This window comes from Rhinatrema bivittatum, chromosome 9, assembly GCF_901001135.1.
Source record: "Rhinatrema bivittatum chromosome 9, aRhiBiv1.1, whole genome shotgun sequence".
Lineage (NCBI taxonomy): Eukaryota > Metazoa > Chordata > Amphibia > Gymnophiona > Rhinatrematidae > Rhinatrema > Rhinatrema bivittatum.
Genome location: NC_042623.1, coordinates 266,109,811 through 266,137,303, shown reverse-complemented (window position 1 = coordinate 266,137,303; position 27,493 = coordinate 266,109,811). Strand labels below are relative to the sequence as shown.

General features: G+C 42.1%; 1 protein-coding gene across 2 annotated transcripts in view; it reads left to right on the top strand.

Annotated features, from left to right (window-relative positions):
- The window catches only part of PAK2 (p21 (RAC1) activated kinase 2), a 233,987-nt gene extending 207,654 nt beyond the window's left edge, over positions 1-26,333 (top strand). For both annotated transcript variants that reach the window (XM_029615636.1, XM_029615638.1), the window contains 3 exons: positions 4,519-4,715; positions 15,233-15,370; positions 22,894-26,333. In XM_029615636.1, the coding sequence (XP_029471496.1) occupies positions 4,519-4,715; positions 15,233-15,370; positions 22,894-22,980 (422 nt within the window). In that variant the 3' untranslated portion in view covers positions 22,981-26,333. The remainder of the gene's footprint in view (positions 1-4,518; positions 4,716-15,232; positions 15,371-22,893) is intronic.
- The last annotated feature ends 1,160 nt before the right edge of the window (positions 26,334-27,493 follow it).

Genomic DNA, 27,493 nt, shown 5'->3' with positions numbered 1-27,493 from the left:
GGAGGAATCCCGCAAACAATCCTGTGGTGCAAGATGGTGTTTGGACAGCCGGAGCTAGTCCAATCGGAGTCCTTGCTAACTCGAGTTGTTAGCAAAAGAAAAGACCTTTTATGTTGGAAGCGGATGACATCAATACAGGGAGACGCCCCTGAGGTTCGCGCCCTTACTGGTACATACTTCGGAGCGCGCGCGCCCTACGTCACAGAAACATGGCGGATCCGCAGCTTCGAGCCGGCTCGGGGATGCAGGGGAGGAGTGGCATGGAGGCGCCGCGGCATCAAGCCATCCATCAGGCGTGGAGGGAGTCGCCACTCAGGTAGAGAGGGTGGAGCAAGGGCGAAAGCAGGCATGAACGCAACAACATGTGGTCCAGGTAGGCACCCAATCGAGCTTGTGCTCTTAAGTGCATACCTGAGCACGCAAGCATGAACCGACATCATACTGTTTCACAGCAGACTTGTGTGCAGAAAAGCACATGAATGCCGCCGTGGCCTACCATGTGACGTCCAAGCAAAGCCTGAGTCCAAAAGGCTACTCAACCCACCTAGCTGCCACGACTCCCCCATCTCCCTTGGAGGCAGGAATGGATATCGGATTGGTGTGCCAAGGCTCGGAGACCAGAAGAGGAATGGAAACCCTCACTCCTTTTTATTTTTTCTCTCCTTACCTGAGCTCAGCCCATCCCTCTCCCCTCCGGCTGCGGGGGGAGAGGGCAAAGTCCTTCACTGTCATGCTCGGCTTCCACTAGCCTCTCAGAGCTGTTTCTCTCTTTACAGCTGTCCACACTGGAAAATCAGCTAACTGAACTGAGGCAGTCTTCTGTGGGAGGAATCCACAAATATCACCTCAGGAAAACTCGACTGAGGGAGGGGAACCAGAAGCTATCACCACAGGAGAGTGGGGTGAATTAATTTTCTCCTCCTTTTTTCCTTTCATTTTCAATTTTCTTTTTAAAGCAATCCCCAGTAGGAAGATGCATGTCCACAGTCTGCTGGAGACTGAGAATACTGGCAGGCTGATGTCAGTGCAGAGTGTGTGTGTGTATATACATATATATATATATATATATATATATATATATATATATATATATGTGTGTGTGTGTGTGTGTGTGTGTGTGTGTGTGTGTATGGATGGATATATGTGTGTGTATATATACTGTGATGTCAGTTTTGCTCTGTCTCCATCTGCTGGTAGAGGTACATTTATTTATTTATTTAAAATTTTTATATACAGACATTCATCCAGGATATCACATCGGTTCACAGTGTAACGCAAATATACGCCATGCATGGCGCTTTACATGGAACAGATAAAACATGTTAACAAGGGAATAAAGGGGTAAGAGAACATGGGATAAATTGCATTAAATATTAAACAAGAATTGCAATTATATACATATGTACAATGTTGAGAGAACTGAGAGAAAAGGGATTTGGGAATATTAGGGGGGGAGGGGGGAGTGGAGAGCAGAGGGGGGAGAAGGGGGCGGAAAGAAGAAGGATGGGGCAAAAGCGGGGTACCGAAAGGGGGGCGGTGGAAAGGCAGAGTGGAGATTAGGTGTATGCTTTGGCAAATAGCCAGGTCTTAAGCTTCCGCTTGAAGGATTTCAGGCATTCCTCTTGCCGTAGTTCAACTGGCATTGTGTTCCAAAGGGTCGGCCCGGCGATGGATAGTGCACGGGCTCTTGTGGAGGTTAGTTTGTGGAGTTTGGGAGAGGGGATAGGCATGGTTGCGAGATGTGCATGTCTGGTAGGCTTATTGGACTGGTGTAAGCGGAAGGATTCATTGAACCAGTTCATTTCAGGATTGTATAAAGCCTTGTGGATGAGAGAGAGTGCCTTATATTGTATACGGGATGCTATTGGGAGCCAATGTAGATCTTTTAGAACAGGTGTAATATGGTCATGTTTGCGTAGGTTGGTCAAGATTCGGGCTGTTGTGTTTTGCAGAATTTGAATGGGATGAATGGCGTTGTTAGGAAGGCCGAGGAGCAGGGAGTTGCAGTAGTCTGTTTTGGCAAAGATAGTGGTTTGAAGCACTGTCCGGAAATCAGGGGCATGCAGTAAGGGTTTAAGTTTTTTCAGTGTATGGAGTTTAAAGAAACCATCTTTAAGTATATTGTTGATAAATTTCTTCAGGGTAAAGTGCCCGTCGAGGATGATTCCCAGATCACGGACTTGTTGGGCAAATTTGAACTGTGATAGAGGGGGGAGGATCGAGTGGTTGGGGGGTGAGATGAGCATGATTTCAGTTTTAGTTGTGTTAAGGGCTAGGTGGATGGAAGAGAGGAGATTGTTTATGGATTGGAGGGTATCATTCCAGAAATCCATGGTTTTCGAAAGGGAGTCAGTGATGGGTATGAGCAGCTGAACATCATCAGCGTAAATGTAATGGGGGAGATTTAGGCTAGAAAGGAAGTAGCAGAGGGGAAGGATGTAAATATTGAAGAGGGTAGAGGAGAGGGATGATCCCTGAGGGACACCTTGATTAAGGGGGATGGCATTGGATACGTGATTGCCTAGCTGAATTTTGTAGTCTCTGTTGCTGAGGTAGGATTTGAACCAGTTGTGGGCAACACCTGTAATGCCTATTTCAGTTAGGCGCTGTAGAAGAATGGGATGGCTGACGGTGTCAAATGCGGATGAGATGTCAAGGAAGGCAAGTATGTATGATTGTCCTTTCTCAAATCCTTTAATAATGTGGTCAGTCAATGAAAGTAATAGAGTCTCCGTGCTGTGAGATTTACGAAAGCCAAATTGTGCGGGGGCAAGAATGTGATTGTCTTCAAGGTATTCTGTCAGTTGCTTGTTGACAGTTTTTTCAAGGAGTTTAGCGATGAATGGAAGGTTAGAAATAGGGCGATAATTGGCTAGATCAGAAGGGTCTAGTTTGGGTTTCTTGAGGATCGGTTTGACAATAGCCTGTTTCAGGGGGAACGGTACCTGTCCAGAGTTAATGGATAGGTTGATAATGTTTGTTAAAGGTTTAGCAATAATATTGGGTATTGTGAGGAGATGTTTTGTGGGTATGGTGTCAGATGGGTGCGTGGAAGGTTTGGCTTTTTTGATAAAGGTTTCAATTTCTAATGTTGAGGTGCAGTCTAGAGAGGATAGAACTGTGGTATTTTTGCTAGTCATTGTATGGATGAGATCAGGTTCGACGAGGTTGATGGGAATAGCAGAAGAGGGGAACTTTGATATTAACTTATCTATTTTGGTTTGGAAAAAAGTGGCTAATTCTTTGCATTTGGATTTAGCTAGTTCATCAGGGATGTCAGGAGTAGCCGTCTTGGTAAGTGAGTTAACGTAGTCATAAAGAACTTTGGGGTTGTATTGGAATTGGTGTATTTTGATGGCGTAGAAGTCTCGTTTTGTCGTGTTAAGTTTGTCACTGTATAGGTGTAGGGAGGATTTAAATTGTGCCAGATGTGTGTGTGAAGGGTCCTTGCGCCATATCTTTTCAGATTTCCGAAGGTAATCCAAACCCACTGGTTTGGATTAACCTGTCTGAATGTTAAGAAAGCACGAGATTAATTTGCATATATCAAATATATGGTCAGGGCAAATGATTTTATGCATAGTCATTGTGGGTATCCTGAAAACCTGGGTGGGTCAGGTCCTATTGCTGGCCAACTAATGACATAGAGCCATCCACAAAGATGAAGCTGTCTAGTGCTGCTCATGTGCTGCTAGTATTTGACCCTTCCCTGGGAATCATCCAGCAAACTGAGCTTGAGTTCTCTGCACTGCAATGCTGCAGCACAGCCATAGGGTCAACCTGTAATTTATATGTTTAATCTCAAATTCCTGCTTTGGTTGAGCTTCTGTACTTGATAAATAGAAAAACAGTGCAATACTTTTGTTTTTGCACACCTGTAACATCCAAAAATGTACGTGTGTAAGTTTGAAAAGGCAGGGGTAATTGATGGATGAAGTCTGGTTTTGTATTAAATCTCTAGGATGGTTTATGGAACCCGTATTTAAGGTACAATCTCTAGTGTCACTCTTTTCCTGAGGGTTGGTACAGCAGATGCTACTGCCCTGTTTTGGCACTGAATGTGCAAACAGCAGCTACTGCCATTTTTTGAGCCTGAATGCAGTAGATGCTTCTAGATTCTTCTTTGGTGCAGATTGGACAAGTGGTACTAAACTGGGCATATGGCATTCCCTCTTTTATTATTTGGTGGACATATGGTGGATGCCTATTTGCTTCTGACTCCAAAAGGATATGCTGACGGCTCTTCTCTGTTCTTTTTTTCCCCATGTTTTAGTACACATGCCATTTCTGATTTGTATGCTTTGCACTACAGGTTTAAAGTATGATCACAAATATCTTGAAACTGAGAATTACGTATTATCTGTATTCATAAAAGTGACCAGGATAACCAAGTGACCAATTAGTAACCAGAGTGGTTATAAGAAAATATGTGGCTTTGAGTGTAAGCTGTCCAAAGAATAAAGATTTAACATGACACCTCCCTTGCACTGATTCTTCGGTCTGTTTTTTGTTCCACAGCGGACTTTGGTTTCTGTGCTCAGATCACTCCAGAACAAAGCAAGCGTAGCACCATGGTGGGCACCCCGTATTGGATGGCTCCTGAGGTAGTCACACGGAAAGCTTATGGTCCTAAGGTGGACATCTGGTCCCTCGGCATCATGGCAATAGAGATGGTGGAAGGAGAGCCTCCTTACCTTAACGAGAATCCCCTAAGGGTAAGCTGTGATTAGCTGCAAACATTTCACAAGTCTATGCAAAACAAAGAATTAAGGTTTTGCAAATTCTACACCTAAGCAGAAACATTGAGCTTTTTATTTATTCTTAAATATATCATTCTCAGTCATCAAGCAGGCATGAATAGCCATTACGTGTGTGTAACTTTACTGAGCATGCGCAGGAGTTCCAGCATGCATGCACTTCCTCATGAACCCGCCAGTCTTTCGTCATCTGAGAATAGACATGTCCCAGTCTTTCTTAAATTTTGTCAACTTTTGGTCTTGTGTACCTTTTTCTAGCCTCATTGCCTCTCTTAAGTTTTTGCTGCTGCCTTGGCAGCCCCTCAAATAGTAGTTTTAAGTTATATCTAAAAAAGGAAAGGGAAAAATGCGTATGGGAAAGTTTGGGGCCAAGAAGCCTACGGTCAATAGCTTCAAGGGATATATCTTTGGGTGCCAGAAATCCATCACAGATACACGTGTGCTGTCTTCTATCACTGCCAGACCATGACTCCTCCAACTGTTAAAGCTGTGGTCAGATGTCCCCCAAGGGTGCAGCAATACTGCACATGCATGATAGAGACCCTCAGGAAGGTGCCAGCACGTAAGAGCACGGAGCTTCTCTATGTATGTGTAGAATGGTTGTAGTGCTGGATCACAAAATGGGTGGGGGTAAAATATGTTAGGGTAGGGTCTCACGCTCACTGCCTGCTTTAAAGAGGCACAGACTGGTGACAACCTCTAGAAATGCACTGCCTGCCTGGGCTGGCCTGGAGCACACCTGCCACCCTATTGTATCCCAGTTGCTGGAAATGGGGACAGCATGTACTACAGATGGTAGAAGGACTAGGGGGCATTCCATGAAGTTAGCAAGTAGCACATTTAAGACTAATCGGAGAAAATTCTTTTTCACTCAATGCACAATAAAGCTCTGGAATTTGTTGCCAGAAGATGTAGATTAGTGCAATTAGTGTAGCTGGGTTCAAAAAAGGTTTGGATAAGTTCTTGGAGGAGAAGTCCATTAACTATTAATCAAGTTTACTTAGGGAATAGCCACTGCTATTAATTGCATCAGTAGCATGGGATCTTCTTAGTGCTTGGGTAATTGCCAAGTTCTTGTGGCCTGGTTTGTCCTCTGTTGGAAACAGGATGCTGGGCTTGATGGACCCTTGGTCTGCTCAGCATGGCAATTTCTTATGTTCTTATGCCAGACAGGGCCAGGAAGTTGTTTCCTCTTGAGGCAGTGTTTTCTGGTTCTGAGCAACAGACATCAAGGTGCCAAACCAATTATTTTCATGTTTTCATGTACCATAATCTGGCATCTCTGCTGGAGGTTGCTAACCCTTGTTTTTAGACTGAATTTATGCAGCTATATCGGAATAATATTGATTATGGATATCCTGAAAAGTAGATCTTTTTTACAGTTCTTGTTGAGACCCCTGCTCTAACTAGGGGAAAAGTGGAGTATGATAGTTCATGTCTCATGGTCTAAAAAGGGGGAAGAGAGATTTTCCAAATGTGGCAGACCTGATACAGTGGTGCTATGTCCTCATGGAGCTTCTGTGAGGTTAATTATCTCCACCTTATAAAAAGTCTACTCAGAGAGACCAAGTTGGCAGTGGCTGAGAAGCACTTACCTGGCTGAGTTCTTGCCTTAGAGTTACTATGCCTCTCCTTTACCAAAGATGTTTAGAAGGGAAGGGTAAGCTGAGGGTTTATCTCTGTGTACCCTCTCTGCCCCAGACCGGTGGTGTGATGGACTGGTTCGTTCAGTTAGAAGAAATCTTTTGAGGATTACAGCCTCCACCCAAGTTTAAAACGCTGAATCCTGGGGAGTTTTTAATCTCCTACCCCACCTCCTGTACAAAGCAGCAGGGAAAAAGTCTGGTGTTTTTCCAACATCTGCATTGCATTGTTTCATTAGGAAGCACTGGGTATATAAAAGGGAGAGATAATGCTGGTAGTTTAGAAGCTGTGGTTTGCCTTTGGAAGAGTTTCTTTCATTTGGATGCTCCTTTTTTTCTGTTAGATCACTTCTGCTCCTTGGCAGCAGAAGTGATCGCCGCACACTAGCCGGTTGCCGCCGTACACTTCCCGGGACAGCGTCAAATGGCGCTGTCCTGGCCCACCCAGATCCTGCCCCTTTTGAGAGGCCCGGCACTTTAATGCATGGCTGGGCTCTGCCGAAAATGTGCGCAGCTCATGCAAGGCCCAGCCACATACGTTACACCCCCCCCCCCCCCCGGGCTTTTGAAAATTAACCTGATATTGGGCATTTCCATTTTTAATTTTTTTTAATGGAAACGTGTTTATTGACACATCAGTCACAATACAATGCAAACAAAACATTACAAATTGATTTGTTTTTTTTGGTTAGGTAGCCCCTAACACCCCAAAAGACAGCCATCCTACAGTAAAGCAAGGCTGATAAGCAGCTGGGGCTAGCGTTCTGATCTGATACGCCAGTCCCTCCTTGATACATGATGGATGCACCTCGACCCTCCTCCCCCTTCCCTGATCACTCTAACCCCCTCCCACTTGGTCATCGGTCCCTAGTAGTGAACATAAACAAACAATTTCAACTGTTTACAAAGTGTTTAAGATCAAACTCCTGGCCCTGTGGTACAGGGTATTTAGATAAGGGTCCCACACCCGCAGAAACTAGGACTTTGCTTTAGGTGAGCAACATGCCGCCAGGGACTTCCATATGCATCATCTCATGCACTGCATTGCGCCACTGCCAAAAGGAGGGAGGGTTCGTATTCCTCCAGCCCAATAATATGGAGCGTTTTCCCTGCACTAGTAGTTTCCATTTCAGGTGCCATCGAGCCTGTGCTGGAATGTATGTAGTAAGGCCCACATAAAAGAGTAGACAAGCCTTCCCATAACCACTCGTCCTGGCCACTTCCTCCACGGACTCACCCCTTCCAAGTTGAGATTCCTAAGCACATTCTTTCCCGCTGCCTAAGCTATCCAGTATATGCATTTGACTCTCATTAAAGCTATGGTAACCCGCTTACTTTCCATCCCCTACCTCTCCAACCCCTCCCTCAGATTTTTCCTTTCACCCCAAAAAGCCAACTCTTTCAGCTCTTACCAGTTCGATATGTTATATTTTCCCCTTGCTTAAGTTGTATCCAAGTTTTTCTCCTCCTGTTCTATGTAAGACAATTCTTTGTCACTGACTGTTTATAGTTGCAATGTGAACCGGAGTGATAATTAACCCTGTTATTTGAACTTCGGTATAGAAAAGTTATAAATAAATAAATAAATAAATACTTCGGGGCACAGAGGAAGAGTACAGTGTAACAGTTAATTGATGTACACACCTATTTGGCCCCAAAAGGTGAGAATGTGTGTGCAAAATCTAAAAGAGTGAGTAAGAGTTCCTTTATCTAACTTACATCGCTGACAAGTGGAGACATTGGTCAACTTAGCTCTATATGCCACAGCCTGAGAAATGTAAACTCCGTGCAAAAATTTGTATTGCATCTCTCAGAGATAACTGTTTGAAGATATTGAGTTTATCTCCTCGAAACGCGCCAATAGCCCCCCGAGTGGAGAGACTGACCCTCCCATCCTCAAGCCATCTGGAGATAAGTGGTTCCAACCCAGGCTATGGTCATAACTGTTGTACCTTCCATTTGTAATAGGATGAGGAGAGTTTTTGTCTCCCCACTTGGAAAAATTCATCTATCTTTTGTGTCACCTGTAAGGAAGGGCTTGGGTGGGGAGTGAAGCAGTGTAGTGTTTCAGCTGAAAGTAGGGAAACACATAGAGTGCGCAAAGCCCATGTTGCCATTGTAAATCACTAAAAGGGAGGATGGTACCCTCGGCCGTTAACAAATGGTGCAATTGTGTCAGTCCCCGGCGCTGCCAGTCCTGAAAGCTCTTTGTGCTGGACCCTGGGACAAACACCAAATTTCCTTGTATGGGTCAAAAAGGGGAGCAGTTGACAGATAGCTGGAGGCTAGTCATTAGGGCTCTCCAGGCTTTGCGGATGGGTGAGAACAATTGATGATTAGCTACTCCTATGGGCATCTCAGAGAATGGGGCCTGTAAAATGTATCGTAGGTCTAGATTAGGAAAAAGTGTCTGATCACAATCAATATTGGTATAAGTAGACCCATCATAAAGCCAGTCGCGAATGATGCGTAAGAAACAAGCCATATTTTATAATGCTAGATCCAGGCCACCCCTGTCCCGTGGTTGCTTTAGTCTGCTTAGAGGGATCCTTGCTTTCTTACCGGCCCACAAAAATGGTAAGAAATATCTATCCAAGGCCCGAAGATCTAAAGGTTTAAGTAGTATTGGGAGGGTCTGCAGCATATATAACCATTTGGGGAATAGAATTATCTTGAATACATTAATTCGCCCACCCAATGATAAGGGGAGGGGCCTCCATAATGCTAATTTTTCGCGAGAGTGAATAAGTAAAGGGGTAACATTGAGATCATATATCTTATCTAAATTCAGAGTGATTAATACCCTGAGATAGCGAAAAGAGCCCACTTTAGAGGGAAGGCATCTCAAGATCCTCAGGGAAAGCAAGAGCCTCCGACTTATCTTTGTTCAACTTAAAGCCTGAAATAGCCCCATAATCCTTCATCAATTGTAATAAAGGTGGCAATGAATGAACTGGGTCCTGCAGGAAAACCAAGAAATTGTCTGCAAATGCTGCATATTTGAAAAGAACACTTCCTATCTGGAGCCCACGGATTTGTTCAGATGACTATATCATCACTAGCAGTGGTTCTAAAACCAGCAAGAACAATAAGGGTGACGGGGAAGCCCTGCCTCGTGCCTCTATGGATAATAAAGTCCTGGGACAGGGCCCTATTTATCAGTATGTTCGCTAGGGAAAGGCATATAGTAGACGAACCCCATCCAGGAACAAGCCCTCCAACTGCATATGTTGCAGAACTGCAAATAAATACTGCCATTCCACTCTGTCAAAGGCTTTTTCCGCGTCAAAGCTTATGGCCAGAAAAGGTTGAGCCTTGTCTGTGCAATGTGAGATTGCAGAAAGCAATCTATGCACATTCACAGTGGCATAACGACCCCTCACAAATCCAGCCTGACCCATCCTGATATATTTGGGTAAGACCGCCGCAAGGCGATCTGCCAGAATTTTGGCTATTAATTTTTGATTGAAATTGATCAGGGAGATAGGCCTGTAGGAACCTACCGCAGTTGGGTCTTTACCTGGTTTTGGCAAAACTACTATCGTGGCTTTATTTTCCCCCACCGGGCAATGCCCTTCCTGAATCACCTTAGTAAACACGGCGTGTAGACAGTTGGGGATATCATCTAGCAAAATTTTGTAGATCTTTGCTGAGTATCCATCGGGGCCTGGTGCCTTTAGAGGTTGCGCCCTTCGTATACCATCAGTGATCTCCCCTATAGTTATTGGATGATTCAGATGTTCCAAGTGTTCCTTGTCAAACACAGGAAGGTCTAAATTGGCCAAAAAAGCTTGGCATTGCGCCGAGTCACATCCCTCTGAGGTATACAGCTTGGCATAAAATTCAGAAAATAGCCATATGATGTCAGAAGTGCCATGAAAGATATGCCCCTTGTGATCTGGAAGAACGTGCGCCCTTTATAAGGCAGGCTAGCATCCGTCCGGATTTATTGGCTTGTTGGTATAGCTTAAATTTATAATAGGTAATACTTTTTTTCGCTCTTTGGTGCAATACAGTATTTAGGGCCGCTTGCGTGGCTATTAGGTCCGCCCTGTGGGCACTAATGTGTGTGGCCAGCCATGCCGCCTTGCATTTCCACAGTTGAACATCAAGGGCGATTAATTGTTTATCCATGGACTTTCGTCTCCATGCCAAATAGGAAATTCTCTCCCCTCAAAACTGCTTTCGCAGTATACCAAAATATCACTGGTGAGTGTTCGGCATGTTCCTTATTGGAGGCGGAGTATCTGGCCCAACATCCCTTTAAATAGTCCTGAAATGTACTATCCGTGGCCAAGTAGTAGGGAAATCGCCATGTGGCACTAGAGGGGCGACACCCCCCCCCCTCCCATTTCAAGCTAAGCCATATAGGGGCATGGTCTGATATCTTAATATTGCCAATACCTGTGGCTTCCACTTGAGATAAATGATCCCGAGACCACAAAAAATAATCAAGCCATGACCATGTAGCATGTGCCTGGGAAAGGAGGGTAAAATCTCATTCTCCCGGGTGAAAAAGGCGCCACGTATCTAGAAGTTGGAGTTCCGAAGTTGGAGTAAAAAGGGGATTCCCTTCTTATCACTCATTCGGGGAACCGAAGAATAGCTAGACTGGTCCAAGCCCGGATTGGCTATGAGATTGAAGTCTCCCCCCATCAGTAAAGGGCCCTCTTACACCTCAACCAGCGTGCATACCAACTGAATAAAAAATGTATGAGCATAGGTGTTGGGAGCATATACGTTACACAGTGTCAATCTACAAAACCCCCCCCCCCATTTCCACCACCAGTATGACATATCAACCCAAGGGATCATTCTTTTGCTGAATAACCGTGAGGACCACGGTTTTGTGGAATACAATTGGCACCCCTACAGATCTAGTGGACGCCGAGGAATAAAAAACTTGCCCCACCCAATCCCGCTTAAACTTTTGATGCTCTATATCAGTCAAGTGCGTTTCCTGTAAAAATCCAACATCTACCGAAAGCTTCTTCAATTCGGATAAGATTTTATATCTTTTGATGGGGGACCCTATCCCACAGTCATTCCAGGATTCAAATTTTAACATCCCAGGTGACATAGAGATAAATAATTACCAGCTGTAATACAACATAGTAAACTTTCGTTAGAGGGGCGGACTCCTCCCCAGCTTATCTGCCAACCTTCTCTTGGGACCCAGTGAAATCTAAATTTAAAAGCTTCCATAGCCCAAACCCTAACTACCTCCCCTCCATTCCCCTGTCATAACCCCAGCCATGGAGATCACCCTCATATCATGTACCTATCACCCTTCGCACATTTGCAGTAAGAATATATGAAAAAACAGCTTTCCCCATAATTATATAGGAAAACTAAAGGTAGCTGAAATCAAAAAACAAAAGAAAAAATAATAAATCCTCCTTGAGAGCACCATTGTGCAGTTCGGAGTCTGTGTCCAGTCAGTTACTGAAGGGAAGAAATAGCAACCAATATAATAACACTGTTCTCTTCTGAAATCCACGAGGTCAGAAACTGTCTCTTTGGCAGATTTTGTGGAAAGCCATCCTACTCCGGCCTCCCTGTGCTCCCGGTGTGGAGAGGCGTCAGGTAGCACTGAAGCCTATGGGTCAAATGAGCAATAGTCCTGCCATCGAACAAACTATAAACAGACCAGTCATTATCAAAATGTAGGCCTTCATTCCTGCCGTACCAGAGTAGCCCTGCTCAGTCTTTACCGGTGTCCTTTGCCTGTTCCAGCTATACCGCCATTTGTAGTGCCTCTCCGCTAGTGTAGATCCATTGCACCCCTTCGGGCAGGTGAACCCGCAGCCAAGCAGGGTACATTAGAACTGGGCGCAGGCCCAGCTTGTGAAGGCGTGAGCAAGCAGGTGAGAACTCTTTCCTGGTGAGGGCCAGCTTGGCTGAATAGTCCTGGAAAATCAGTATATTCTTATTCTCATAGTTTAGCCTCTTCCCGGACCTTATTTCATGGAGAATGTCAGATTTGTAAACAAAATCAAGGAGCCGGGCAATGACCACCAGCGGACGGTCATTATGCTCTTGCTGCATTCCTAGCCTGTGGGCCCGTTCAATCCTTAGGGGCCCCCTCTCGAGAGTTAGGCCCAGCGCAGATGGGATCCAGCCTTCCAGGAAGGAGACCAGTTTAGCCTCCGATAGCGATTCAGGTAATCCCACGAAGTGGAGACTGTTCCGTCTAGACCTATTTTCTAGGTCCTCTAGATGGTCCTCCTGTTTTTTCAATGCAGCTTGGATTTCAGTGAGCCGTGTGGTATTAGTCACCAGCTCGTCCTGGTTAGCGGACACACGGTGTTCCACTTCCCCTAGACACATGTCAAATGCAGCCATCCAACTCGAGACAAGAGTCTAATTTGTCAAATATTTTCTTGAACTCTGGCTCTAACGCGGTTACTACCGTTGCTCCAGCTAGTGCGATAGGGCTTCGCAAAATGCTAAACCCAGCCCACTCCCGCCCCTAACTCCTCCTCTTTTTTGGATTTGCATCGCACAATACGTTATGGTGCTATCGCATGCGTTAAGGCGTTTTCGCATGCGTTAACGGCGCTTTTCACATGCGATAAGCCCTTAACGAATGCGAAAACGCCTTATAGCATTTTGATAAATGACCCTATTTGTTTGCTAGTCTGGTTTAACAGCTCTAAGTTTGGAGGTGCTCCATATCCCGGGTGAAGAATCTCTAATTGTTAATTTCTGTAAAGTTCTTTTCTCTGAGGTTGTGGTCATTTCTATGCATTGTCCTTTCTGTTTGTTTTTCTTATTTGTTTTCTTTATAGATCCTTGTCCCTCCCGACACAGCTACCACGAATCACAGCATGTGTTGTGGACCACTTTTGTAACTGATGTTGGTTTGGAATGAGCACTGTGTTCCAAGAAAGGATTTTTCACTTTTGACACTCTGAGCATGCTTATATTATTATTTACCACACAAATTTAAACACAACATCTTTCTGCAATTTTTTGTGCAAAATTACTATTTGCTGATTTTAACAGACTGAAAGTAATTTTAAAAAAAGTGAATATAGCATTTGCAAAGGTTTGGACACAATCCAGTTGATTCGTCGCACCTTTTTTTTTGGTTTTTTTTTTAAGTTATTCTTAAGGCCCAAAAAATTTGATTGACTCTTTAGGTCTTCAATTAGTCAAGTGAAGAGAATTCACCATTGATCAAATACACGACGACTCTAACCTCTTAGGTTGTGATTGTTGTCTTGGACTACTTTAAACAACCCTGTGCTCCTCTAGGAAACTGTTTTGAACATTTGAAAATGAAGGTCATTCACCCTCACAAAGCAGTGGAAATCTGTCCAAAGCTCTCTAAATGCTTCCAACTAGCAGTTCCAACTGGCACTGGCATGGTTAGCAAATGGAAATTACACGAAACCGTTGAGATCAAGGCAAGATCTGGAAGACCAAGAAAAATCTCTGATACAACTTTCCAAAAATTGGTCAGATCTGCAAACAACCCAAAGATCATTGCAGACGACCCGCTGAAAAAGTTTAGCTGCCACTGGAGTAGTTGTCCACAGCACAGCGATGCTTACACAACAATGATCTGCATGGGAGAGTTGCAGAAGTAAATCTTTTCTATAACCTCATCACAAAAATCATCATCATCTAGAGAATGCAAAACAAAACCTTGAGATCTTTTTGGAACAAAGTGTGTTGCACTCAAGAAACTAAAACACATGATATATTAGGAGAAAAAATAGTGAATCATTTGAAAAAAAACACACATCTAACCAACTTTTAAGCACGGGAATGGCTGTGTTATGCTTTGGGGAGTTGTGCATCAGCCAGAGGCTCAGGAAGTATTGTTCAGGTGGAAGGAAGAATGGATTCAACTGAATAGCAACATATCCTAGAAACTAATGTCCCATGGTAAGTGAAGAAATAGAAGGTGAAAAGAGGTTGGATATTTCAGCAAGCCAATGATCCAAAGCATACCTTAAAATCAACCATGAAGTATTTACAGGAAAGAGAGATGGTTTGTAGGCCCCCAGATTTTGAATATTATTCAGAATCTGTTGGTGGATCTCAACCATGTAGTTGCGTGCAAGGAGACTTTAGAATATTTCTGAGCTAAAAGAATTCTGCAAAGAAGAGTGGGAAAAAAATTCCAAAAGCAAGAATAGACCCTTTCTTGGCTACAGGAAATGTTTGGAAGCTGTTATTTCTGCCAAAGGAGCTGTTATAAAATACTGAATGAAAGAGTGCCCAAAGTTTGGCATGTGCCATATTCAGTGATTTCCTAGTTTGAATGTGTAAAAAAAACCAAAAACTGCAAATAGTAATTGCATATTAAAATTTGCAGAAAGGTGTCTGGTTTAATTTTGTGAAAACAAAAAAAAACAAACCACAGTTGTGCTTATAGAACGTGTCCAAACATTTGTACCGTTTAGAGGTTGTGTCAGCTTCTGTTCACTTAGAGATTCAAGGAAACATACAATTTGACCAGAGAACCTAAACTTTTGAATATTTTTTTTTTGTTTTGTAAATTGCCTTGAGCACTTGATGGAAAGGCAATTAGAAAAAAAAAAAAGGAAATAAGTGAAATCAATTTATCTCTGAATGGATTCTGGCCTTGTATTAATTCTATTGTCACTGTAATTTTTTTTTTTTTTTTTAAAGAAAACCAGTGCAGTAGTTGAGGATACTTTTCATAATTTTGGTATCTTCATTATTAGCTTATCTGCAATTCCTTTAAGCCCACAGTATCAAGCTATGGGCCTGTGAGCCTAGAGACTAGTTTCCATTTCAACAGAAAAGCAGGATACATACCTCTGATATACTGAGATTGCATCTCCTTTCTCCTAGGCTTTGTATTTGATTGCTACTAATGGGACCCCAGAGCTGCAGAATCCGGAAAAGCTTTCCCCCATATTCCGGGATTTCTTGAATCGCTCCTTGGAAATGGATGTAGAAAAGAGAGGTGCAGCCAGAGAACTGTTACAGGTAACTTGGAATTGATTTTTGCATGAACAGAAGATTGTGGGTAGAATTATAAAGGAGTTTATCTCAGCATCATTGTGCTCTCTTCCCATTTGCTGAACTACACTATTCTGTTTTTCCCTTAACTGCCCCCTTCCTCCTGCTCTCCTGCATCCCACAGAAACATACAAATAAGGACTTCATGTTCTAAGTGACTACAGCCGAAAGAGAGGCTTTGATGAGATCAACCTTTCAGCCCAACTCTTAAGCTAATAAACATTGAGGGGGAAATCGTCAGATAATGCAATATTTATTCTACACACCTTTCCCAGGCCAATATAAATTACTTGACTGAAATTTCGATCTCATTAGAAAAAACACCTCTACTCCTATTAATATGAAACTTTTACTGGTTATTTCTGCCTTACCACTCCAATTCCAAGATACCTAATCTCATTTGCTGTCAAAGCAGATTTCATCTTCCATTGTTGAGCTTGTCCTTCTTAAGCTTAGAAATATTTGTATCCGTGTTCATGTTTTTTCTCTGAAGTCAAGCAGGTTCACCAGACACACAAGTGGGTCAAATGATTGTGACTCAACACCAGATTGAGAAAACTTCCAGAATTTTCTGGAAAGACAAAAACCTTTCTGTGTTCATGTGACAGTTTGCACACTGGAAAGGTCTCGCAGCAGTTTCATTTTTTTTCTGCCATGACCAGATGTTTTTTTTGTCATCAGCCGGTGGATAGGAATTTAAAATGTTTCCCTTTAGCGTTGGCTTTTTTGCCAGAAAAACATCCCAGTTACTTAACCAGTTAGATTTTGTGGTATTTTCCAAGTTTTTCCTTAAACGTTTTTGCCTTTTGTGGTCCCATATCTTTTTTGTTTTAAGCAGCACTGTACTAGCAGGTTACCTGACCAAAATACTTTTCTTTTCTTCAGGGACTCAAATGCATATGAAAATGTCTTTATTTTTGCATCGTCCGTTTTCATGACCATGCCTGAGAAGAAAACTGGCAGCTTCAGTTTCTTTCTCAAATGCAAAGAGAAAAGTCCAATAATAACCATCATAAGATTTGCTACAAATGTCTGGAATATGACCATGATGACTTAATTGCATTACCAAAATGCTATACTCCAGTTCCACATAGCTCCTTATTAGATCTATATTGAAATATATTAGACAACAGAAAAAGAGTAACTGGTTTATCCTGTTTACTCGATTATTCCTGTCCTCACTGCTAAGGATGAAATTTGGTCTTCCAAAAAATATATTTATTTTGATTGAGAATCCTTCTGCCTTTGTGTTTACGGGTACCCAGTTCAAAGAGAGAATGCTCTCTGTTTTAAAACAATTGCATTGCTTCCCTATTAGCAAAGAGAGGAGGTGTGACGACCTATGTAAAAAAAATATTAAAGCAACAGAATTGCAGGGCTTACGAGGTGAGGAGGCACTGTGGGTTAATTTGGAAAGAGGGAATGGAGCATCTATTTATGTTGATGTAATATACAGACAGGAAATGGATAGAGATTTAATGGAGAATATTCACAGAATTGTTATGAGAGGGGAAGTGCTATTGTTAGGGGAGTTCAATCTGCTGGATGTTGCTTGGGTCATCCCAGTTGCAGTGTCTTCTAAAAGCAAGGAGATCCTGGGCTCTCTGCAGGGAGAACTGTTCTATGAACTGGTAAAGGAACCCACACAGGAGGGGTCAGTACTGGACATGATGGGGACAGTATGTCTGATGATGTAATTGATGATTACCTGGCATCTGAATGGTGTGCGGTTCAGTATTAGAGCACAAGAGATGAAGGTTCATTCAAAGGCAAGGGTCCTAAACTTCAGGAGTCATTAGCAAGTTGGGAAAATCTAGGGGAAGTAGAAGAGCAGTTGAAAAACTAAAAGGAGATGATATAAGGGCAATTTTGTTAGGAAAATAAATAAAAGAAAGGAAAAAGAGGGTGCTATGGTTTTCTAAAGAAGGAGCTGAAAAGGTAAGGGAGACAAGGGTAACATTCATAAACTATAAGAACTCACAAAGTGGAAGTCTGGCAACAATATCCGGAAAAGCTAAGAGAATATAACAAAGTAGGAATGGAAAAATTCAAATGGAAGGAAAAGCAATAAACAAGGTAAAATGGGGGGGGGGGGGGGGATGAGATTTTTTTTTTTAAAGATATATTAGAAGGAAGTGTGAAACTCAGAAGTGGAGGAATATGTAGAGGCTGATGTAAAAGCAAAATTGCTTAACAAATATTTCTGTTCAGTATTCACTGTGGAAGAGTGTGGAGCAGGACCACATAAAATGAACACCAGATTAAACGTGAGGGAAAACTCAATTGATTTTCAGAACAGTTTGTTCTTGAGGAGCTAATTAAACTTAAAATAGATAAGGGGATGGGGCTGGATGGGATACATCCGAGGGTATTGATGGCAGATATTGCAAAGTCCAGAGGCACTTCAAGATGAGCACACTTTGGTTTCAGAAGAGGATGTCCCACCCCTAGCACCTAACTTAGAGGACATGGCAGCCCTTTGTGCCTTCAGACCTGATCCAGGTGTGCCACTGAAAAGTCACCACTGCCTGATAGTCAAATACAGATCGCCACACACTAAACATGCAGAAATTCTTCTGAGAAAGTGAGAAGTCCTGGCAACCCCCCACTGGCTGATCTTTTCAGTGCTTCTTTAGAGTCAGAAGTAGTTCTGAAGGACTGGAGAGGGGCAGACATTGTTCATATTCATAAAAGTTGACGTAAGGAGGAGGCTGGAAACTATAAACCAGTTAATCTGACTCTGAATCTAGCCAGGGTCTCCTTAAGAATCAGCCCTGCAAGGGATTCTGGGTGAAGGGAGGCTCCTCTGACCATACTAAAAGGAGTCAGGACACAGAAGGTGTTAGAGAGGCCCCAGGGAGCAAGTAGGAGCCCAGTCTATGCAAAAACTTGCTGTGTTTAATGTGTTTTGTATCAACACTGCAAGGTGAGCTGCATTTACTTTGTTTTGGTTTTGCACTGTAAATAAAATTACACTGAAAGAAACCGCCAGAGTTTGTCTCCTTATTCCTCCTGGCTGTTTCCCAAGCTGCTATTGTCCAAGTTATTACAAGAAGTGGGATCTTCTTGCCTGAGCAGGAAGCACAGGCAGAAGCCCACAGCAGCGTAGGGAAAAAAGGTAATTTTTAAATTTTTTTTTTCTATTTTCTTGGGGCCTCATGGTTCCACTCATCCAGCCTATGCACAACAGGCCAAGGGGGCTATCCCCACCTGTCTGGTCAGGGTTCAAGCAGTGAGTAAGGGCTGGACAGGCCAGCAGGTTTTTTTTTTTCATTCCCTCCCCGCCCCCCCCCCCCCTTCCTTGGAGAGATAAGTAGTTTGGAGGCAGCTGGGAAAGCAGGGAAGATGGAGCAAGTGATCCAGATTCTTGATACAGGGCAGCAGCAATTGCAGGCCGCCCTAAAACACAAATGGACCAGCAGCAGGTACATGGTGCTGCCTTTTGGTTTGGCCTCAGCCCCTCGCATCTTCACCAAGTGTCTAGCAGTTGTGGCAGTGTACCTCAGGCGCCATGTGCTGCACGTCTAGATGACTGGCTGGTCAAAGCGACTCCCACGCAGGAGATCTGGACGCTTTGATCCTGACAATGTGTGCCCTGCATACTTTAGGTTTTGCCAGCAACTATGCAAAATCTCATCTCTGCCCAGCTCCCCAGCTGGACTTCAGAGGAGCCAAGCTGAACACAGTTCAGGTGAAGGCGTTCAGGCCCTGGCCCTTTCTCTGCTGTGAGCCTTCATACATAGCAGTCGGACTGTGAGTGCGCACCTTCTGCTTCGCTTGCTGGGCTACATGGCGGCCTCAGTCTATGTTATCCCAATAGCCCACCTTTGCATGTGCAATGCACGGTGAGCATTGCAGTCGCAATGGCAGCAGACATCCCAGGACCTCAAGTCATGTATCTTCGTCACGCAGCCTCTGAGGATCTCGCTGTCCTGGTGGGAGAACCTCTCCAATTTGGAGCAAGGGATTTAATTACAGCACCTTCCCAGAAAGGGGGGTATTGGCCGCCCTGCAGAAGGCAATTCATCCTCTTTAGTATATTTCCTAGTAAATATTGAAAAATCAACCCCGATTCCATTTCAGAAAATCAAATTCGTTAGGGCATGGATAGACTCTCTACAGGAAAGTGCTTTTCTCCCAATAGATCATCAGGTCCCTACTCATCAATTGGTGCAGATAGTTCAGGAAACAGCTAGGGGAAGTACTGGTTGTTCTGGACTACATGCCAGTGGCGGTTCATGAAGTCTAACTCACCTCCACATGCATGTCCTACACTGGGGCCTCTGCTCCCAAGGGACCAGTTAACTGTCCTTGATGACTTTCATGAGTGTCTCATGGAAATGAAGAGTTCTACTCGTGGTTATATCTGTACATTTTAGAGGAAGGAATCCCGCTCTGCTTCCCCATCAGGTCACATTGGTGACAGACGCAACCACCAAGGGATGGGGAATAATGCATACAGGTTCCTTTCTGAACCCAAGGAACTTGGTCAGCAGTGGAACAGCAGTTTCAAATCAACCTGTTGGAGGTTTGAGCAATTAGACATGCCCTGAGAGCTTTCTCTCATCTCCTTGAGGGAAAGAGGATTCTCATCCAAAAGAAACTGACAGCCATATTTTATGTCAACAAGCAAGAAAGTACAGAGTTATGGACTCTTTGCCAGGAAGCCATAAGGATGTGAGGATACGCATGTAACCATTGTTGTGCAAGCGACCTACCTGCTAGGGATTTCCATCGCATTGGCAGATCATCTCATCCTCACAAATAATCCCTGCATCTATCAATAGCCAATAGGCTGTTCAACCTTTGGGGACATCCATTCACTGCCTGCTTTGTATCAGAAGAAAACAGAAAAGTGGAAAGATTTTTGCTTCATTCTTCCAAGCAAACTCAGGTCTGCTCTGGATGCTTTTCTGCTCACCTGGAATACAGATCTCATGTACACTTTTCCACCAATTCCCCTAATAGCCAGGATGGTGCAAAAAGTGCTCAAAGACTAGGCCTGTCTGATAATTATTGCACAAGTATGAACCAGACAAGTATGGTTCTCATACTTGGTACAATTGCCCTTCATGTCTTGATTCATCTAAGGACCAATCCTTATTGACTCGTGGAGGGTTGTCGTACTATCCGAGCCTCCTCTCTCTCAACGTGACTGCCTGGATATTGAGTGCTCTCTGCATCTTTATCCTTATCCAAGGAAGTTGAAGACACATTAATATCTGTCAGAAATGCCCTCAACTAGAAGGGCTTACATTTTTAAATGGAAATGGTTTTCCTCTTGATGTCAACTGAGCTCCCTGGACTTGTTCACTTGAGAATCATGAGAACTTCTTCTATACTTGTTCTCCTTCCTCTTCAGGTTTCAGTACCTTGTTGGTCAAGATATTCCTTAGTACTATAGTGATCTACCATGTTCAATTAGAGAGAAAACAGATATCCACTTGTCCTTTAGAATCAAAGTTTCTGAAAGGCCCATGGCATACCAAGCCTTTGTTGACCAAACCATCTATGCTAAGGGACCTTAATGTACTTCTGGCATAGCTTATGAAGCCACCTTTCAAGCCATTGGAGTCTGCTTCTTTAAAGTTTTTCACACAGAAAGTATTATTCCTTGTTGTGATCAAATCAGTCAAAAGATGCAGTTCTTCCACAACAGGGTGGTGCTGAACACCCACCCAATATTTCTACCAAAGGTGGGGTCAGCTTTCGTATAAATCAAGCTATTGTGCTACCCATGTTCTTTCCAAAACCACATGCATATGAAGGAGAAAAAAAAACATTTTTTCAATGGACTTTGAGAGCCTTGACTTATTACCAAAAGAGAACTCAACCATATTGCCTTGTAACTATTTATTTATCTCTTACAATCCTAAATGTTTGGGCATAGCAGTTGCCAAATGAACATTGTTTAATTGGCTAGTGAACCCTCTACTCATTGTTATGCCTAACTGGCCTCCAAATTATGGATTCCATTACGGCTCATCAAGTGATGCAGCAATGGCTACAGCAGTGGCTCATCTGTGAGCCTTGCCTATTGAAAACATCTGTAAAGCTGTAAGTTGGTCATCAGTACACATCTTCACATCCCATTACTGTCTGGACAATCTGTCAAGAAATGACAGTAAATGTGGTCAAGCAGTTTTGCAGAGTCTGTTCACCCAGTAGTCTACTCTCTGCATTGGGGTCTGGTTGCTTTTTTCAGTAAGTGCTCTGCTGCAGTTCTCAGCTTGGGACTCCCCAGGTGTCATGATTAATTCAGCCTTGCTTGTCGACAGTTTGCTTATCTTAAATGGTGTTCTCTGTAGACAGTAGGATGAATTATCCATGCTAAATACCCACCTGCCTCCTAGGAAGGTTAACTACCTAGCACGAGAACTCCTGAACATGCTTAGTAGAGCAAAAGCTCTTTGAGCCAAGAGAGAAGAGTAATTAGTGCAGTGGTTCCTAGCCCTGTCCTGGGGACCCCCCAGGATATCCTGAAAACCTGACTGGCTGGGGGGTCCCCAGAACAGGATTGGGAACCACTGCTGTCTACGAAGAACACAGTTTACGGTAAAAAAGACTTGCTTTTGCTCACCGCACAGGTCAGACTAACTGGCCTGTAGTTCCAAGCCTCCTCTTTACTTCCACTTTTGTGAATGACAGCTACACCCACCTGTTTCCAGTCCTCTGGAACTACTCCTAACTCTAAAGAAGCATTAAGGTTAGCCAGAAGAAATGCAAGAACTTAGAGAAGTTCCTTTAATATACCTTTGGATGTATCCTATTTGGGCCCCATCGTTTTATCTTCTTTAAGTTTAGCTAGCTTCTCACAAGCACTCTTTTCTGGATTAATAAACCGAGGGAGCTAGGGAGTTGTAGAGCTGCTGCAGCATGGGAACTGCTATACATGAGCACAGAAAGGCTTTTGCCTTTCCAGAAAGCTCTTGAAGTTTAATTTGTTTGATTGATATTCGATTACATGACCATTTGTAAACTGCTGTCTTCAGAGAACACCTGTTAACAGGTAAGCAACTATGCTTTCTCTGAAGTCACCATGTTATAATGCATGCTAAAAATTAATATGTATGAGATCAGCAGTAACATCCTTTATATATGACTAGTCCTCGAGAGCTGTAAATGAGCCTGGTTTTCAGCATATTCCTAATGAATATCCATGAGAGAGATTTACATGGATACTGCCTCCGTTGTATGCAAATCATTATCATGCATATTTATTAGGGATATCCTGAAAACCTGACCCATTTGCTGTCCCTGGAAGACTGGTAGTGCATACCACTGATTCATGGTATCGAAGTTGAATGATTTGGCAAGTTCCAGCATCAGAGAGAACCTTGCGACTCTATAATATCTAGCATAGCACGTCTAGTACAGAAGAAAATTATTCTGTTAACGTAGTATGAATATAAGTTTTTAAAAGAAATGACTACCTATTTCTTCTGTTTACTGATTGGTTTTCTTTCTTCCTCTCTTCCCCAACCTTATAGCATCAATTCCTGAAGCTGGCAAAGCCACTGTCTAGTTTGACACCACTGATTCTGGCAGCCAAAGAAGCCATGAAGAGCAGCCGTTAACATCTCTGCCTGTGGCCGCCTTCTCATTTATCAGTTTTTATTTTTTTATTTTGATAGTATATCAAAGTCATCCCTCCCAACAAGTAAAAATAAATAAAATCAGTTCTCTACAGAAAGAGACAACTTGTCCAGCCAGGAAATACAGGGGAGGAGAAAGGAGGAATGATGACGAAATGTGCTGGTGACTTTGTTTTATTCGGTCGTGAAGACCTTTCCAGCCCAGAAAGAATTGTGGACCGAATCAATGGCCTGTACGAACCCAAGAATCATGGCTTTCGCACACCGGGGGAAATGTTTTGTTCTTCTTTTCTTTTATTGACTCTCTAAGAGACTTTGAGCTTTACCTGTTCCCCTTGGGTTCTGTGTGTGTGTGGTGCCATAGCCTTTTCCCATGTTTTTTAATGCATTGTGCCTTAGTATGAATCATCGCCTTTTATTCTGCGTGTGTTGTGCCATACCCTCCCCCTTCCTTTTTTGGGGTTTTGTGTGCATTGCACCTTGACCTGCCCTTTTGGGTTTTGCATGCTGTACTATGCTTACCTGTGTCCCTGGGCTCTTCATCTTCTTTGTCATGCTTCACTTGTCCCTGTGGGCTCTGTGTGCTTCCATGTCCTAACTGTCCCCCTCGTGGTACCATGTGCATTGTGCCTTGCCCTGTCCTTCCGGGTTTATCATGATCTGACTCTAGAAGTTTCTGTGCATTGTGCCATAGGCTCCTTTTAGTACTTGAATGATGAATCTGAAGGTTGCTGAGAGATGCATTCGTTTGACCTGCTGATTCTCCTCCCTCCATGTGATCTCCTGAATTGGTAAATACCACGTCAGAAGCAAGAACCTGATGTAGCAAACCATTGCTGAGCCTAGGATGGCCGCTCGGCTCTTCTGCCCTTTTCTCAAGAGAAAGGAAAAACTGTGTTCAGTTGTATCCCTTTGTAATTCTTTTGAGTGGCCAGTTAATACAGGCAGGGACTATCAATTTAATGGAAGGGGGAGAGAGCTCTGTGCTCCCCGATCTCATTCTGCACTAGAAAAGGGCTGTTTCCAGTATCACTTGATGTACAATTCAGGGAGGTGGAAATGTTTATAAAAATCTTTCACTGAAATGTATCTTTTAAATGAAATTTCTACTGAATGAATGTTTTTAGGGTGGGAAGTGGTGAATTTAGCTGTGTGAGTTTTATTTGTAAGTGTGCTTAGAGATCACTAAAATCAATTATTTCTTAGAAATTTGACTTAAGGTCAAAACAGTCTAATTGTTTCTCCTGTTTTAAGCTATGTTATTTTTTTCTGCTAGCATATAAGAATGAAATATGCTCTGTTCTTTTTGTAGTTTATTTGCCCTTGTGCTGTTTGCAAACGACTTTGTACAGATTTGGTCAAATGCAAGGCTTCAAGTGGGGAAGTTACATATGACCATCTACTGTGCATGTATAGTTATGATGAGTTTGGGGATAATGACACATGAAAAATGTTATGATATCCTGTCTGAAATGTTTTCCTTTCTATGCAAAAATTAAGCTCAAATCAATTCCCAGATAAATCCAGTTGCTTAAAAAATGAATTTCAGTGATTCTAAAATGCAATCAAGGCAGTGTCTAAGAGACAGTTGTGTTAGTAGAAAGAATGTGGCAATATTAAATGAAGTGCATTTATATTTTTCCTTCCTCTGGAATATCTGACTTGATGAATCCTTGCTCTGCTTCCTTATCCTGATTTGGATAATGAAGCATCTCCTCCAGCCACTCCCCATAATTTTATCTAGCTCCATCTGTTCAGAAAAATTGCTGAAACTCACAAATTTTTAATAGGTTTTCCCTATTTGTTGATAAGTAATTTTTTAACTAATATTGTTAAAACATGGTATTTTTGATAAATATTTTTTAATTGGAGAAACCTGGTGGATTTTTACAGCTGAAGTAAACAATTGGGGGGTTTTAATTCTATTTTTTAAAAAACAGTCATATTAGTGATAGATTTTACTACTGAAAATTGCATGACCCTCAAGTGTCATCTGCTTTTGATCAATCGTCTAGTGGTAGAATCTACATCTGCGGGGACTGTTCTTTAAAGAAGGGCTTTTGTTGTCCATCAGTGTCTCCTCTACAACAGTGAACTAGTTCTTCTCTCCTTGTTCGCTCTTGAGACTTAGTCAAGGCCAAGTATCTTGTCACCAAGGTCCTGTGTGAGAATCTTAGAATCTCTTTGGTTCCCTATGTGGCTTCAGTTTTCCATTATTCATAAGCCCTAATAGCCCTCATCTTAGCAATGAGAGTGAGCCCTCTAAGTATATGTTTTTACTAAGTAATAGTTTTCCTGAAATTTAATATAATTTGCCTTTGTTAAAAAAAAAAAATAAATTTGAAAACAGGTATTGAATTTAATTGATGGTTATGGTAGAGTACATTTAGATGAATGAGAGCCATGCAGGGCTAGTGAACCAGAGTGTATAATCCATGGAATTTTATAAATTTGAGCCCTCTGATTTAAAGATGTACATACTTTGCAAACACAGGTCGAGAAATATTGCTGTAGTAGTTTTTGTAGACCTTTCCCCATGAAATGGTCCATTGTATTATTCTACCCCTAGAGTTTTACTAGTCTAGATTTCAAAGGGAACTGTGTTTTGAAAAGTACCATTCTGCTTTTGTAAAAAGGAAATTTAAGTGTTGAACCTTTTGAAATAGTGGATGTATTTTTTAAAAAATACATCTGTACACCAGACTGATTCACAGGTCCATTTTATGATATCTAATGGAGAGGGCCATAGTATTGCATGAATTTAGTAGTGATGATGGGTAAGAGATTTCTTGACCATTGATGCATTTATGGCCAGGGTTTTACATGGGCCCTTAATTGTGGTTGTCATGAATCATTTTCCATCAATGTTTCTGAATCAAAATAAAGCTAAAAGCAGTCTTCTTTAAAACCTTAGCACTGTCATAATGTGCATTCTATTAACTACTTAGATAACTTATGAAATAAAATGGTGGGAATGAGCCAATGATAATCAAGCATTTAGTCTAGCAGCCCAAGCCATAACCTTGAGGTTTACATTGTGGCATGACAGTTTACTGGATTACCCATACCCCTTAAAATACTATAATGCTGTTATGAGGTTGTACATATTTTTCGGTTGATAGTGAATGTTCACAGGAGGAGAAACTACTGAAATGGGAAATCTGAATTATATGCATTCTGCACTCTGGTACTAACATGCAAGACCTTGTGTATTTACTAGGCTATAACACATGATGAATAACCATCGGAGCAATATATTTAAAAAAAAAAAACAAAAAAAAAACGTTTTTACTTTAGAGCCCAGGTTTGATAGGAATTGGGACTAGAAAGAACATGGCATCTGGTGTCTTGACTTCTACTGTTTATGTGTATCCACTTTTTTAACAGATTTTCTTTCCCAGCAAAAACGTAACAATTATTTAAATATTTTTTATATTTTGTATTAGGTTATTTTTTACCATTGCAAGTAACAATGACTGAGCAGATCCAAAAATATTTATGTTGCAAGAAATTTTTTGATAGCTATCACCACGTGAACAGGAAAGTTACAAATTAGTGCTTGTATTTAGTTATGCATTCCTGTGTTGTACGGATAAATCATGAATTTTTGCAATGTCAGGGAATTAATTGAAATGGTTAGCATGGCAGGAAAGGGGTTAGGGCCTGTTTCATTTTAAATAAAAATGATTTTGGGAAAGCGGCTAATTGATCCATCCTAATATGGATCTCTTAACTTGCAAAGATCCTATTTCAAGGCTGGGGAATGTGGAATATTACAATGGCTAATAAGGTAGAGATTATGCCACCTGTATAAATAAATAAAAGATAATTTATAAATGGAATGGAGGTAGAATTATTAGAATGTTTTTACAACGGAGAAAGTAGTGCTAGCATGGTCTTTGTTAATGAGGACGTATTGAATGATTTTAATAAAAGGTGGGAATGGACAATGTGCACTGTTAAATGAAGGGAGAAATTATGAACTGTAACGGTCCATTGGCTAGTGGAAGAAAAGGTGGTAGGTATTGATTTATAAATTTAAGGTGATTCATCTTCCCGCACAGTGTATCTACAAGAGGCTATGCATGCTATTGAGAGTGTAAACTTCCTTTTTCTTCCTATCTTATGGAAGACTGAGAACGTAAGGAAAATGGTTTGAGGCTTGAATGGGAAAAAATGTAGACTCTTCCTGTTCACGTTAAGTGAAGCTAACAGAAAAGTAATTAATTGCAAATAGCTGTTTCATATAGATATATATATTTTACTGTCTGTTGCCTTCTGTTCACTTTTAATTTAATCCTGTTCTGTTATTTATCACATTAACTACTGAATTGGATCATGTTATGGTGGGGGTAGGAATAAACATTTTCAAAATCACATTTCACCATCCCTTCAAAGAAGAATTTAAATTAAAAAAAAAAAATCTCAAAAGTAAATGTGTCTAGTAATGTGTGAGACTTTGCAAAATAGCATTATAGATGTTTGTGACCTTTTT